Genomic DNA, 16462 nt, shown 5'->3' with positions numbered 1-16462 from the left:
TGGATGTGACTAAATTATATGTAACTTTAATCTGCCATTAATTCCAAATATATCTGAATATATTAGAAGTACAATTTTAAGAAAACACTTCTGAAATAAATTTACACTCTAATATCATATATTTAAAACCAACATTCTACATGCACACACACTACTTGCTGACAAACTTAAAAAATGTCACTTTTAATTAACAGGTGGCAATATATTTATCAACTATTTTCCAACAGTATAAACAGGCCCTTAAAGTGAAGTGAGTCCACAAAATATGGCTGACAGAGAGTCAGGCAAGCATGGCCACCTGAACTATGACTGTGGCAGGAGTTGAGACATTTCAGGTAATTTCCTGATGCCCATAAACCTCTCCCTTCATGTAGCAATGACAGGACTGCTGAAGGAATCTCATCAGTCATACTTAAAAACGCTGTAACCATTTATTACCCCCAAGGCTGAGGAGCCCTGAGGCCCCGCTCTTTCCTCTCCCCTTCCTCCAGCTGAAGCCCAGACAGAAAATGTATCCTTTGTGATGAGAAAACAGAGTGAAGGTGACAGCAATTATTGTGGACTGCTCTAGCACCGTATGTGTAGGAGGCAGGGGATTAGGGGTTATGGTTGTCAACTGACAAGTTTACTGCTGCATGTTAATAAGGTCTGCAGGGGATGCTGTACAGCTGTGAACTGAGCATGCTCACCAGCGCCCCCACGATTGCCGCAAAGCATGTTGCTCTTTTTCTCATGTTTGACAACCACTGAAAGACAATTATGTTTGAATTCCGTTTTCTCTGATTGGATTCCAAATGTCACCAGATCTGCTCAAATCCAATGGCACATCAATCATTTCACCCGATGCAGATGTGTGTGCATATGTAATGGTAGTCCTCCATGTCTGAAAAAGCGAAAGGAAACATTCTGATACAAAGATATGACGTTCAGTGCTTGAGGATCATGTCTGACCTGCAAATGTGGCCAGGGTCTGTGGAAGAGGTAGCTTCTGCCTGTCAAACATTTCTAATCTCAAGCCACTCCAGTACACATCTCCACTCAGCAATGCGGGCTGGGTCTCAGCCAGGAGACAGTGGGAGAAAATGAAATTTGTGACAAGGATCGTGCTCATAACAGGGCGGGCCAACAAGATCTCTTTCAATCCTGGAGATGGCTACACTCTCGTCTCCTCTCCAAACTCTGACACGCCCCCAAGGAACACTGCCACGAGCATATGGACACTGTCAGACAGAGTCATCTATGTGATGTCATGCAAAATCCCATGTTCTGTGGATTGGACAACATGAAGAGATCTGATGGAGGAAGGTGCACCTCTCCCTGTCCTTAATGGAACAATGGATTCATTTGATATTTCTTCATTAACCCTTTAAGACTAGGAACCCATTAAGATGGATGTGAGATGTTTAATGGGTATATGAAAAACCAAAATTAATTTACAATTAGGATTGGCAGGATTTGGTACATACGGTAAACACTCATAAATGCCACTGGGAAAATTATCTTTGAAAAGCAACATAATTTTTAAACCCAACACACACCAGTAGATTCCACTGTTCTGCACCAAACCGCTCACAACTCAGTTACATATTTGAACAGCTTAGTGGCACCTGTGGCCTCACTCCAAAATCTTTGTCCTCGCTTAGTATGCTCCCTCATTTCTACTACCTTGCAACAAACGTAAGAATGAAAAAGGAAGGAATGCAGATTTGATAGAGTTAAAGGCTAGATGAAAGACTGGACATCATATAACCACACACATGAGAAACTTACAACAGAGGGTATGGGGTGGGGGCAGAAGGTGAAGGACAGAGACACTCAACTCAGATGATATTACACAAATCTTTACCTTGTTACACATGATATAAGTAGGACGAGCAGAGGACAACTGATTCGCTAGGAGAAAAAGGGAAGAAACCTAAATTATTCAATCCCAAACACATATTTTCCTTGACAAGAGGAAGCACATTTAACCCTGACAACTGGGTGACATTTATCCAAATACACTCATGTCCTGAGGTATGTAAAACATTGCTAGTACTGTTCTGCAACCAGCCACGCAATTTAGACTAAGGTAACAAGCAACATAAAACTGCCTGACTCTGCACCTCATCTATCTCTTCACATCAAGCAGCCACTAAACATCCTTTGCTTTATTTACAGTGAATATCTATCAATTATTTCTTTGTGTGTTGTGTGTCATGCTGCTGCTTTGATTTAGTCAGTATGAAGACAGTAGGGAGGTAAATGAGAACTGACAAGGACAGAACATTCTAGAAATGAGTCAGTGACGCTGTTGGGCTCATCAGTCCCTCTCGGTAGAGGCGCCAATTTTTTTTCACTCAAACTGCGAAATTTATTATCGTCTTCTTTATTATTTATTTCACAAGCGGGCTGACCTTTCACAAATTGCATTTTTGATGAGGAAGTTTTGAATAAACGTGGGAGAAAGCTGACCAGGTGTGCTTCAGGGCTGCGATAATCATGAAGCCGCACCTATATCATGCAAAGGACTTTAATCTCCTGCTATAAAATGATATTAGAAAAATTCAATAGAAAAGTAAACATGGAGTCTCCTTGTCTGTCCTTGTCAGTCTCTCTGGGAAAGAGTGGAGCTCCAGGAGAGGGAAGTAAAAAATAAAAAAAATTATGAAAGTTCTCCCCAAACTGAGTCTAATGCCAGTTTTCAGTAACTCTTCTAGTGCTCCCCCTTGGCTGTATCTGGTCCAACAAAAGCTACTCATAGTAAGCCACCAACACTGGGGTGTTTGTTACAAAGCTCCTTAGAGCAGAGTGTGCCTTTTTATCCCAATGCCCAAAACATCAGTAGAAAAATGACTTTGTCACAGAATAAGCAAGACAAGCTGACTTGTGTGTGCTTTCCTACTAGCTTATGTATGTCTGTTACTCTACGACCTGCTGTGCCCCAATTCCTTCTCTACAACAGAGCTTATGGCTTCTTACTTTCACAGAATACTGGCAAAAAGGAATTTTACCATGTTGACTTCAAGTACATACATGATGCATACAGGAATATATCAGGTGCACCTACTTTAAAAAAAAAAAAATCCTCTTGGATTTTGTAGCAGTGCAACAGGCAACAAGCCAGAGGATGTTTTAACAAATAATTGTGTAGGAGGAATCAATGTACCCATGCACTCACACATGCACGCACACACACATGCCTACACACACACATACTGCAAAATAAGTGGAGCTGCACGCCCTCCTGGAATTGATCCTTTTTCTTACATGTTCGTGTGGATGGAGCACCCAATCAATGCAAGGCCATTTGCACAGTAATGCTATAGTGCAGCAGTGATCTCTGGGCTACCAGGCCTGCTTGTGTCAGCATGAGCGCTTGCACCGCATCACAGTGCCAGCTGAAACAATAACCTGAACCTGTGCTCCATCATTTATTCATACTGATTGGTTGCAGTGACTGCGTGATCATTACCAGGGAATGAAGACAGACTTTATTCCACAGAGTGATGTGGCATCTCAGTTACTCACTGAAAGTTGAGGGGGCCCTTCAGGGGATCAGAACCTGTGTGACATGCCACACATTGGAGGTTTTCTTCAATAGCATGCCCACGGTGACGGAAAACAGCCTGTGACAGCACTGCCATTATTCTTCTCTCAGAGGCTCTGCATTACGAATAGCAAACGGCATCTCTCTCTCTCACACACACACATACACGCAAACACACACTCTGAGGTCTGGGGAAGTGAGCGAAAGGAGAAAGATAGCTTCCCCCTTCTCTCACTGCAGACTTTCTGCATACTGATACACACATGTGAGCAAGCATGTGAATATGCATCCGCACTTATCTCAACACCGGCCCAGGTGGCTCTCTCTATGTTTTATTTTTATCTGTCAAGCAGGGCAGCGCCCGTTATTGCTGGCTAGGGAGGTTGGGGGAGATAAAATGTGGGCCTCAATGCCCCGTCTATGGTAGGGTGCAGTAGTGGAGACAGGTAACGCCTACAGCCACACTACAGGTGGGTTAAGAACATTCTATGTTGCAGCTGAGGTTACAACCAACTAGTGGGGCAAAACAATTGGCATCTGCATTAAGGATAATCAGTGTATTCCGACACTTGAAACATTCCACAGGGCCTGCGCTGTGCACCTTAAAAAATTTATTCCACAAAGCCTAAGAAAATATAAGAAACATACAGATAAGGAATGAATCATGCCTCTATGTTCTACAACTGAGCATATGGTGAGAAACTCAGCCCATCACCTGCCAGGTTTCTTTTATACCCCCACGTTAACCTGAGACCCTCTCCTGGGCCGTATCCCATAATGCACCTCATGACTAATCCATTCTCATCATCACTCACTCAAGGTGATTTGATTATTGCGGAGGCTCAGCTGGCAGGTCGTCCCTTCTCTCTCCACACTCCTTCAGAAAGACGCATCTGCATTCTTCAGCAGCTGCAACTTGACGGCCTCACAAGGGGACCACAATGAATGGCAGCCCCCTGCAGAAAGGTGCTACCCAGAACACATTATCATCACTGAGATTGGTTTTTGCACTTTCTCCTTGCTGTGCCACTGATGTGAACTAGATGTGGTAGACAGGAATAAACAACAGCTCTCTCCAAAAATAGACCTCATCAGTCTTCCTTGCTGTGCGGCCTGGCTGAGCCCCATCCTTCGAGTCCCATGGTGCATCTCCTCTGCTTGCCACATGCCCCTTTGCAGGGCTGGACCATAACAATCTACCTGGCGGCTCGCATTAATGAGCACCCCTCTCTGGAGCTCCCAGGCTGTGGGATTTTGTCACTCACCATGGAGGGATTTTCTGTGCATATTGTGACCTGTGCTGCACAGATTTGCCTTTCTCAGTTCCAGTGAGGTCTAAAACATGGGATTAATGAAGGATTGGGGGGAGGGGGCATGTGTCCAATGTGAGTGAACACTCGACACAGGTCTGTGTATTCAGACTGACTGGCATTCTGCGATTAGCCCCATTCACATGATTCAGACAGAATCCAGTTAAAATGCAGTTTTTTTCAGAACTGCATATACACTGAGACTTGAAGTGCATGTTCCACCTAGCAGCCTCCAGATAGATTTGGCAAGCCAGCGGTGATATCAAAGACATCATCTCCAGTTGGGTGATTCCAAACAACAATCCCATAATATTTCTGCCGAGACAGAACGTATCAGACTGAAATCACTGCTCTTTGACATAATCTTTAATCTTCCTTCTGGCAACAACATTACAACTTGTTTCCTGGGACCAACACACTTAAGTAGAGTAAAATCAAATCTTGTTGATGCATGTGCTGAAATCCTGATCAAGAATGTCACGCCACGCAACATACAAACCAATTATGGTAGAATATTGGACTAAATCAAATGAAATCTCCCCCCTGCCAGCAGCACTAATGTCCCACCTCCACGAGGGGTGGGACTAAGATAGACAAAAGGTTGCAGGTCATCCCTGAACTCAAAGAATTTATCCATTTTAACATGAGCAGGAGTCTGTGGGTTGTGACAGGCCTTACCTTCTAAGACGGTGAGCTTGGCACTGGTGTTGATTTCCCCCACACTGTTCGTGGCCGTGCACTCGTAGATGGCCTCGTCCCTGTGTGTACGAAGTGGCTGGATGCGCAGCACAGACCCCGAGCCATCATCAAACTCGATCACCTGGGAAGAGACACATCCCTCTGGGGTTAGGACATTTTTGGAACTGGGCCGCTTATCAAATGACGGGTGCTACCATAAAGCAAATCTGATCTGATTTAGGAATCCCCCTGGGATAAGCAGCTGAACCAAGGGGCCATGTGTATTGTTACAGTTCCATCTGTTTTTCGCAGGGCAGGCATAAGTGCACAGCTGCAGGTCGTCCTGGGAGACCAGATGCCATTTGATCATCTACCGGGAGACTAATCCGGATGCCAGGGACTGCTACTTCTCGTTAGGAGCTGAGGAGGGGAGTGTTCTCTGGAGCAGAATGGGGGGGAAGGGTTTCCCAATACATCAGAACAGCTAAAAGATATGCCACCCCCACAGCCTGGCAGAGGAAGGGAGTGCACTACGTGCAAAATCCACACAAAATATGTTGGCTCTGGAGGTGTGCCACCTCAACAGTACACACGGCTCAAACTGTGCCTGCAGTGTAGCTATGGGTTTGTAGCAAAGGGCGAGAGCAGTCACCCCACCCGGCCTTGAACCCGGGTCTACAGGGTACCAACCATGCGACTTTGACCGCAATGCCAAAGAGCCTGGCTCGTTGGTATGGCAGTCAGAGCGCATACTCAACCGCAGTGACGGCACTCCGTCACACTGCCCTCCCCTTCGGGAAGTGCGCCCATGCGCTTCACGCACCATGGCGTCACTCACACATTCTCTTGCCGTACTTCTCCCATCCCAGGGTGCCCCACTCACCAGTGCTTCACCCATCTCAGGGGTCCCTCACACTGTGCTTCACCCATCTCTGGGGTCCCTCACATACCAGGGTCAACTGAACCTGGGGGTCCCTCATACGGCTCACACACCGGGCACGCCTCCGATGGCCTTGTGGCAAGCCATCCCACTTCTAACACCATTTGTAGCGAAGGGCGAGAGCAGTCACCCCACCCGGCCTTGAACCCGGGTATACAAGGTACCAACCATGCGACTTTGACTGCGATGCCAAAGAGCCTGGCAGTATGGTATGGCAGTCAGAGCGCATACTCAACCGTAGTGATGGCACTCCGTCACAGGGTTTAAGTGGTGTCGTATTGAAAGTTAGAAGGAATCCTTTCCCAATGAAGCCTTGGTGAGTCCACGTGCAGATGCTGCACATTGACAATGTGTTGATGTGTCTTCCCTGAAGGCGTGGCCTATTACTGCATATGCTTCATTGGCATGTAGGCAGTAATGGAACTTCCTGCTGATGCCAATTCAAGGCTAACTTGCATGCTTCAAGCTTCATGGCTTCAGGACTTACTTTGAAGTGGGACAAAATGATAAAGAAGCAATGTGTTCACTACACTGAAGAGTGTTCAATGCGAGGCACAAGTTAATGATTGTCACACTCCAGACAGGAAGGGAGAGGAGAGAAGGGTCACTGGGTGAAACGCACCTCAAAGCGCTGAGAGCTGACTTTCTTTCCCTTCTTCATCCATGTGATTCGAGGTCTGGGCTCACCAACTGCCTGGCACACAAAGGATGCCACCCCTCCCGAAATCCCGGTCTGGTCATCCGGCGATTTGATGAAACTTGGCAAGCCTGAGACAGAGAGAGTTCGTGAGAGCAGGAGAAGGCTGCATTAATGCTCTGTTAGATATCACATGTCCTGAAGGGGAAAAATATTGTCTCAATACTTTTACATCTTGTATCATTTACAATGTAGCATTGAGAGTTTTCAAACATTGACACCACATGGCCTGCAGCCAAATACAGACAGAAGCTGTTTTCATTTTTTTTTTGTAAACTTACTATGTTAATGCTGTTTTCAGCTGTGCCTCCTCCCTCATTATTAAACCTGGTAATATAAATCTTAAAAATTTCTGTTGCTGTTGCCTAACAACTCCAGGCAGAATAAACGTGTAACAAATCTCCTCACTCTTTTTACATTCAGGGTAACTGAACCCCAAATCTCTAAGAGGAATTCAAAAACACTATTTAGTGCCTTGACAGAAAAGCGCCATGGCAACACAAATTGCCCCAGACAATAATAATTTCCAGAATAATTTTGGGAGATGTATTTGAATATTCTTCTTGTCACAACACCATAGGGTAAAACACAGATGACACAACACACTCTCCACAGATTCCTGAACACACAACATGTATTGCAACCTTGCCTTACTACACTTATTTTGAAGGTCTCTTCATGTCAGGTTCTCTTTGTATCAGTGAAGTTAATGGGGACAGGTGTTAATCAAGTGTACACAGGAGTGCTGAAAGGAAAGATGCAAGAGCAGGTTGAATCCTTGCCACACACAGCCGTTTTGACACGAACTTCCCTTTTCAAATAAATAAGCCTCACGTTCATTTAGCTAATGCAAGTCATTTGATGTTTGTTTGGCATATTGTAGAAGAAGTAAGCATTGTTCTTATACAGTAATTCTGACGTCCTAACAGCTGCCCATGCATTTTGAGTCATCTGCCTGATGGTTGTGAGACTGGCCACATAGTGTGAGGTATTCAATTTGTTGGAGAGCTGGACCACACACATGTTTTGGTGTGGAAGCATGCAAGGAGCAAATCATCACACTCAGAGCTACATCCTTCCATTATGCTTGGGGCAAGCATATACTCGGTGTGGCAGGTTTGCTGTCTGTTAAGTTATCGGGTGCCGGGGTATACCCCATACTAATTTCATACATATACACTTATGCAACATGATGACCATATACAATCTGTAATTTGGCCAAAGTGAGCTAACAAAGACATGGCACTTAGGTTGTGACGTGCAGTTTGTACAGTAAATAAATTATAAACCTAAAATGCCATTTCAATGTATTCTATTTATACAACTAATAGGCAAAATCACTTGAATGAAATATAAATTACATCAACTACAATTACATCATCAAATATCAAACTATCAAACCATCAACCTAACATATTTTGACTATTCTATTATGTTTTAGATGGCCATCTTTTCGTTTTCGAACACTAGTTTTTGTTATGTCTCTTCTGTTACTTCAACAAACACCAGCTAAGCTTTAAGCAGAGCCTGAGTCATGTTCTCCAAAAAACAACACACCCAGTGGAACGTCTGGAAGAATACTCAATAGCTGTTTAATCCCTTGCATGTATTATCTAGGGTAACCAAGTTTATCAGATATGCCTAGAAAGCACAAACACCTCTCTCTGTGCCATGGTAAGACTATCAAATTCCCAAACGAGAAAATCATTTCACAGTGTGAAAAGGAAAGATGAGAACAGGGTACTTGCTCTCAATAGAACAGCCAATGAAAAGTCTGCTGCTGCTACATGCAATCCATTCTCTGATTTATCTTTTAAATATAGAATCGGCACGCAAAAAGGAGTAAAAATACATACCTTGTTAACATAATAGCACTACCCTGAAAAAGGAAAACACATGCCTGTCTACCTTGCAACAACTGCTAGCAAATCATTTCTGCCAGTCTCTGGCCCCCATAACAGAGGAAGGCAGCATGTTTAGGTTGGTTACTCTTGCCGTTAGATTGTGCTTTCTCAGCTGTTATTAGACAGGGGCCCTGGTGCAGAGAGTGCAGAAGCACAGACACCTGCCCTGCATCTCAGAGTTGATGAACAGGCCCTCCTCACCTCATCTCCATGAAATCTGAGCACATTTGACTTTTCCATTTTCACAGCCAGATATGCCCCCTAGCCCTCCCCAGCCTATCAGCTGCTCTGACCCGACACTTCACAGGACCTTTACCTTGACTGGTGGGAAGAATAACACCCATATTTCAAAGGGACCATTCAGCAAGGTTCACTCCTGCATTCTAGAGGACACTCTAGGGGTGTAGCAGGGTAGAAAGTGCAGGCATTTTGAGTGCAGCCTGTGTATGTGTGCGTATGTGTGTGTGTATGTGTATGGGTGTGTGTGTGTGTGTGTGTGCGTGCATGCGTGCGTGTGTGTCTATGTGTGCTTTTGAGGTTAAAGGGAAACCTGCAGAGGAAAAGGAAATTTTAATCCACTCTGAGGCCACACTACACATTTGTCTCTCTGAGCAGATGATGCGTGTGACACTCAGAGAGCCCCACTTAATTAATGTCACTCTGACCTCAGACAGTCCCCCTTCTGTAACATCTATCACACAGCGGTTCTGCTGAGCTTTTTTCTGTTTCCAGAATTATTATGGGAGCTGGGCTTTTTTCTGCTTCCAGAATAGGATCAGGGGAATTAGGCAGAGATCTGCACAAATGCTTCAGAAGGAAGCCACGCAAACCCTGGGAGCCCAGCACCAGCTAATCAAAGTGGCGTTCAGAGGAGAAGCCATTCATAGTTGAACAAGAAGGAAATGTGCAGGAAAAAGACACTCCTTCTCTTGCTTAGTGCTCCTGAGTAGGTGAACAGGATTCTGTGGCACAGCCATTTAGAGCCCTGAGAGACTTTTGGACCACAACATGCAGAGCGCCTCTTTGCACTACTCCATGGACATCCAGGTAGGCTTAAGCGGGCACTGACTGGCCCTCACTCTCAACCCTAGCCTCTGTCGGAGCTTGTCAAAAAGGATCAGTGTGGACCACATCCCATATATCCAGCCCAGTCTTTGAGTTTTGGACCTGTCTGACGATGATAGTACATCAGCCAAAGAAATGACTTGTTTCTTCCTCCCCCTGGCATATCCTCTAGTGCTCCCCAGGGTGGACTGGTAGCTTTCCCACGCAAAGCAATGAGGCCTCCTACACCTTCTTTACACTTTCAAATGACACCTCACTGTAAAGGCTTGGCATCAGATCAAGATGAAACTGAACCATTCCTAAGCTTGGCATAAGACATCACCTCCATCCTTCTTATGCTGCCACAGGTTTTTGGTCCACTGCTGTTCTTAATAAGTATGTGTGTGTACATGGGGGGGGGGGTGCTGTAGATGACACCCCACTCTCTATCACATACACATGCTGACAGGAGCCACAGCTTGCATGAGGAGACAGATGCTTAGTGAATCAATTTGGATGCAATTTATTCAGTGTTTAGAATGCAGAGGTAAAATCCAACTCTCAGGCACACTTTTTAATGTCTTATTTTCATCTTTTTAAGGCAACAGCACATGAAGGAAAACAACCCTTACTCTTCTGTCTGGTGATATTCACAGTCATTGACTTAATGATGACTCCCTTTTAAAGGGATTTTGCCATCCTTGTTCAGTTAACACTAGCAGAGCCTCTGTAATCCCCAGACTCCATTCCCCTTAGCTTATCTCCTCTCTAGTAGTTCTCAGTTGTTTCCAATTGACAGTAGAAATTTGCTTAAGAAAAAATACAGGACTGGCATTTGAACTGGACACATCCATATGGTCTCTTGATCACACCATTAGGTAATATGCACATATCCCCTGAACAACAGTCAAAGAAATAACCTAATTGTAGCAAGCCCTTTTCCACTGGCAGGGCTAGGATTCGAGGTTTCTCTCTCTGTCTGTGACTTTGATTAGCCATAATACCCAATCAATGAAACAGAGAGTGGTAAACATAGCACAATAACTCAATTCCCATTAGAATGGAGAAGTACAGGTTTTCAGAAGTACTGGGTTTGAAACTAGTTCCTGGTTACTGGTCTGTGTCTTTAGCTCTGTCTACCCTGTGTCCTACCATCTGAAATCAAGTGTCTGTGAATTAACATACTGGGTGTCGGGAGCAAAAATAACAACCCCATTGAGCAAGCACAAGTGAAATTGCACCAAGAAAGCCAGCAATTAAACATCACCCCAGAGTTCCATTTCATGTCTGCAAAACACCATTGAGGAGCACTTTGAAGTGGGTTTTACTGATCAATAAACACACTAGAGTGCAAACCATTTATTCTCATTAATAACAGATAAGCAACTTATCATCAGGTGTAATGTTCATTTGCAAGGTGGTACAAAGAAAGTTTTTTTTTTAGTGCATTTGCATTCCATTAGTGTGTTTAACACCATTAGCAAACACAGCTTGAATATTACTTCTCAGATAATCTCAAAAGCCTTTTAGCCTGTTTGCTTAATTTCATGAAACATTATCTAATTGACAACTAAACACCCCAATTGTGTCAGTCAACCGTTAACGTACATCATCAAGTTTGTCTAATTAAACTACCCAAAGAAACAAAAACCAACACAGCAGCAACCATTTACTGTTACATTAAACCAGTTGGCTTGTCTTCTTCTTGTAACTTAATTCACACTTTGCTAAAATCTCAGTACACATATAAGGGTTACGTATTCAAATCAAATCTCGGCATCCCTGTTTAATGTGTTAGAATTAGAAAACTTTTGCTGGAATTCCTTTGCTTCTTTATCGGCTTGAAAGCCAGTCCATCAAATGCTCAGTTCTCCACAGTCTCCACAGCTTTTAAAACTGCTGCTTGTGAATAACTCAGCTCTTATTTCATAATGTGCATTCACTCTCCAACCATCCAAGCCACTTACCTCTGCTATCTTTTGCCTAAGCTCCCCCAGATCGTTCAGTCTACATTAAATCAGCTTCACTGATTCAGAGTTTATTCCTTCATGGGTGGTTTACACAATGCACATTAATATTCACTCAGCTGATTTAAAGAACATCACAATGAAGGCCAAACAATAGCCTTCAACATATGGCTCAAGAGAGATGGGCTTTGTTCTCTTTACTGTCCTCCATCCATATGAAATGGGAGCTCTCCTCAATCCTGATATTAAGCTGAACATCAAATGACAGCATTGTGCCCTGTTGATAAGACTCCAGGTGGTACTGACAGGACAGGGGTAAACTGGTGGATACATATTTGCTGGCTTCCACAGAGTCCAAATGTTTCCTTTTCTTGGTCTTAGGATTTTTAGTGAAGCTCAGAAGCTTTGCCATCATTTTTCATGTAAAATTTTCAAAGGAGATCAATGTACCACAGACCACTCACAAAAATGATATTAACGATGCTGGGTACCAAATCTCTGCACCAGCAGTAATTTATTGGTAAAAGGGGACTTCTTGCATGCACATATAAAAGCCCTCTTTACACTATCTAGATACATGTATCTGAATCCTGCACCAGGTACAGTGCTGAGATTCAAAAAACACTCATTACAGTAGCACTATTGTCCTTACACTCAGCAAGAGATTTCTCAAGCTGTGTACAACCATTAACATCTACTCACACACCACATTTTACAAAATTAGACATGTATTACATGCAGTACATCATTTTTAGCTAAACAATCTGAAACCTTACAAAACATCTGAAACCTGTTTAGAAATGAAATTCAGTTTATATGATCTCATGTAATATTTTTTTTCCTTTGACTGACTTAAATAATGTGGTGCAGGTCTAATTCAAAGAAAGAGCAAGAATGCAATGGGAGGAAGACAGTTTCACTCTCTGAAAGAGAGTGTTTGTGTCTGAAGATGGCTCTTTGCTGAAGGGGCCTGTTGGAGTGAAGGGTAAAGACTTGTGCTTTCTGCCAGGTGAGCTGAGTCCCACTGTCTCAAACACAGGCCCCATGCTGCTCTGAGATTTGGCTCACACATCCAGTGTGACTTGGATTCCTACAAAACAGCCCTGAGTCCCTTTCCCCAGTACAGCCCACAGTATTCTCAGTGATAGCAGAATACAAACGGAGGCCTACATCCTGAGCGGGGCTTTCTCCATCTACAATTTAGCCTACCGCAACACACTTTGTCCAGCTCAGCACTCTAACTGATGCGCCCTTTGAATTATTTAAGAGAAAAGTATGAGAGATAAACTCCAAGTGCAATTATGTTTTTTCCCCTCTCCCACAATGAAGTACATTAAAGTAATTGTCTCCTCAAAAACAGCTGAAAATGGTAGTGTGGAACGTTAGTTATCTCCTGGGTTTAACATTTTCAAGCTGCTCCTTCACAACACTTGTCCCAGCTTACGTAAATACACACTAAATTATGATCCTGACATTGATGCGTGGGAATTCATATTAACTGTAAATGCTCACTTGGAAAACCTTCCGCCAGTAATTGAAGTGAACATTATTACATGAAAGGAAAACTTGGGACTGAACATTACCACAATGGTAAGCATATGCGTCTCCTGTCAAAGGCCTCTACACCCATTATGTGCCCTGCAAGCACTTTCTAAGGCATGAATCATATTCTGCGGTTCCTAATGCTAATGTTATTGCACTTCAAACAAAATGCAATCACAACGGGATAGTTTTTCTCCATGAGTTTCCTGTCATTATAAAAACAACAAAAAAAGTCATTTATTCACATTTTTAAAATGAGATGAGAAACTCCTGCTTGCAGAGGTCTTGTTAAGGGAGAAAAAAGACTTCTCTGTCACAATGTGAGGTACTCAGTTTCCTCGCGTTGCCCTCATAAGGACCTTGTTATACTGTAAGCACTGAGAACACCAGCGCAACACAACGAGCTGCTGTTTTTTTTTTGCTCTCAGATGTGCACCCCCAAGCCCTGTGGGGGCGAGAGCTCACACAGGCTGGAGGTGTCAAAAGGATCGCCTGCCACTTCTAAGAGGGGTTTCAGATGGTCAGCACAAAAGTCACCTGGAAAGTCTGCAACTTCACGCTCGGTGTGAAATCTGTGGGACCCCTATGCCACCTGTGAGATCACTGTAAGCTATGGAAACTGGGGCCTTCGTGTGGTAGAGAGCAAGGCTATCCTTGCACAGCAGAGTGCCAAGCGGACACTGTGAGATTCTGGTGTGCTGCTAACTGCAAAAGTGTGACGCAGGCTGCATGAGAGGGAAGTCAGGAGCAAGCGACGCCCACAGCGTTTCACTGGTAAGCTATTGAACAGACACAAGGAATCGAAAGGGACATAAATTACATCCTCACATGAGCAATTCCCTGCAGGTCTGCTTCCAGCAATAACTCTGTCACGTCTAGTTCATTGGGACAAGAAGAATCTGACTGCATAATGGGAATGGGTGGAGCTTTCAACAGACTTTTTTTCTGAACTCGCTATATAGGTCCTATCATGTTCATTCGAAACTCAGAGGAAAGTGACTGCATGCTCAACGTGGTGTCCTTCTCTCCTGTTCTGTCCATGCATCGACCTTCATGGTTGCAGGCATGGTGCAGTGTAGCGAAGGGCGAGAGCAGTCACCCCACCCAGCCTTGAACCCGGGTCTACAGGGTACCAACCATGCGACTTTGACCGCGACGCCAAAGAGCCAGGCTCGTTGGTATGGCAGTCAGAGCGCATACTCAACCGTAGTGACGGCACTCCGTCACACTGCCCTCCCCTTCGGGAAGCGCGCCCATGCGCTTCACGCACCATGGCGTCCCTCAAGCATTCTTGTGCCATACTTCTCCCATCCCAGGGTGCCCCACTCACCAGTACTTCACCCATCTCTGGGGTCCCTCACACCGTGCTTCACCCATCTCTGGGGTCCTTCACACACCGGGGTCAACTTAACCTGGGGGTCCCTCATATGGCTCACACACCGGGCACGCCTCCGATGGCCTCATGGCAAGCCATCCCACTGCTGACACCATTTGTAGCGAAGGGTGAGAGCAGTCACCCCACCCGGCCTTGAACCCGGGTCTACAGGGTACCAACCATGCGACTTTGACTGCGACGCCAAAGTGCCAGGCTCGTTGGTATGGCAGTCAGAGCGCATACTCAACCGTAGTGATGGCACTCCGTCACATGCAGATTGAACCACACAGTCAGCACATTGATCTTTTACATGTTGGACAGAAACTTCTCCACAGACCTCCATCTTTCCTACCCATACATTGCTATAATGACCCAACAGGGTGAAACGTCATATTTGCCTTCATATTCAAAGTCTGAGTTTATCAAATAAAATAACAGTATAATTTGAGTATCAGTCATTAGCAGGATGCTCCAGTGACCACAGGGTGATATTCCCAACACACACAGTCTCCCTTGATCAGGCCATGGCAGCTGGGGTAATGCTCTGCCTGGTCCAGCACTGAAGACAGCAGCCAGGCACCCTCACTCTGGGATGCATTTGCCCTTTAGTTCACCTTCTTTTCCTTTAAGGGAAGTGGAATGAGAATGACTGTGATGGTATTTGAGGGCAGATACTGTCCCCTCCATACTCCCAGAGTAGATATGTTTCACTACATTGCAAATTGGATGGTTTAAACCTGTGGAATTCACAGTAGCCCATAGGAAGCAGCTCTCATTCTCCTCTTCCATAAATCACTTCATATAAAAAAGAAAACTCTGAGAAACAAAATGCACAAAGTGTTCAATCAATGAAGTCAAAGAAAAAAAAACAACAATGCAGTGGGTCAACAGACTTTCAATGTCCCTTGCCTTACACACAGTATTATGACGTGTTTAGTAAAGGGCGGGTGTCACATTGCTGTGATCCCTTTCATTGAAATGGGGAGAACCCTGGGATTGGGGGACATATCTGTAGTGGGGGAGCGACAGAGATGTCCCCAAATTCACAATATCTGCCTAACTAATCTGATTATGGAAACCCGTTGGCCTCCAGGGGTCAGTCCCTCCAGTGGCACATTCATACTCATATTTTGCCTCTTTGCCACTCCAGTATTTAACCTTTCACCTTATTTAAAGTGCTGTCTGGAAGAACTAAATTACCGCCCCTTTAAAACAAATAGCGTCTGCCTTGACAAGGAAATTCACTAATGGACAACTCAAAGCGACAGGTTTAAAAATGAAGACCACCCATTTCCCATCACACACAAATCCCTCAATACACTCAAAACAATTTACTGAACATCAGAACCTGATATCACAAAAGCTTAGGCAGGGTCTCTCAAGTCTCTGAGCAAGTCTCTCATCTAATGTTAATCCAGAACTACTTGTGGAAGCTGCACCTTTACAGATTGAGAGGATGCCACTGTAAATGGTGAC

General features: G+C 44.4%; 1 protein-coding gene across 5 annotated transcripts in view; it reads right to left on the bottom strand.

Moving 5' to 3' along the window:
• Window positions 1-16462, bottom strand: part of LOC118769223 (receptor-type tyrosine-protein phosphatase F-like) — a 201683-nt gene that overhangs the window by 103807 nt on the left and 81414 nt on the right. For all 5 annotated transcript variants that reach the window (XM_036516264.1, XM_036516272.1, XM_036516288.1 and 2 more), the window contains exons 3-4: window positions 7080-7225; window positions 5518-5659 (exon numbers count right to left, since the gene is read on the bottom strand). In XM_036516264.1, coding sequence (XP_036372157.1) covers window positions 5518-5659; window positions 7080-7225 — 288 coding nt within the window. The remainder of the gene's footprint in view (window positions 1-5517; window positions 5660-7079; window positions 7226-16462) is intronic.

Source organism: Megalops cyprinoides, chromosome 2, assembly GCF_013368585.1.
Source record: "Megalops cyprinoides isolate fMegCyp1 chromosome 2, fMegCyp1.pri, whole genome shotgun sequence".
In the NCBI taxonomy this organism is placed as follows: Eukaryota; Metazoa; Chordata; class Actinopteri; order Elopiformes; family Megalopidae; genus Megalops; species Megalops cyprinoides.
Note: the sequence above shows the minus strand (reverse complement) of the source record. Positions and strands in the feature narration are given on the sequence as shown.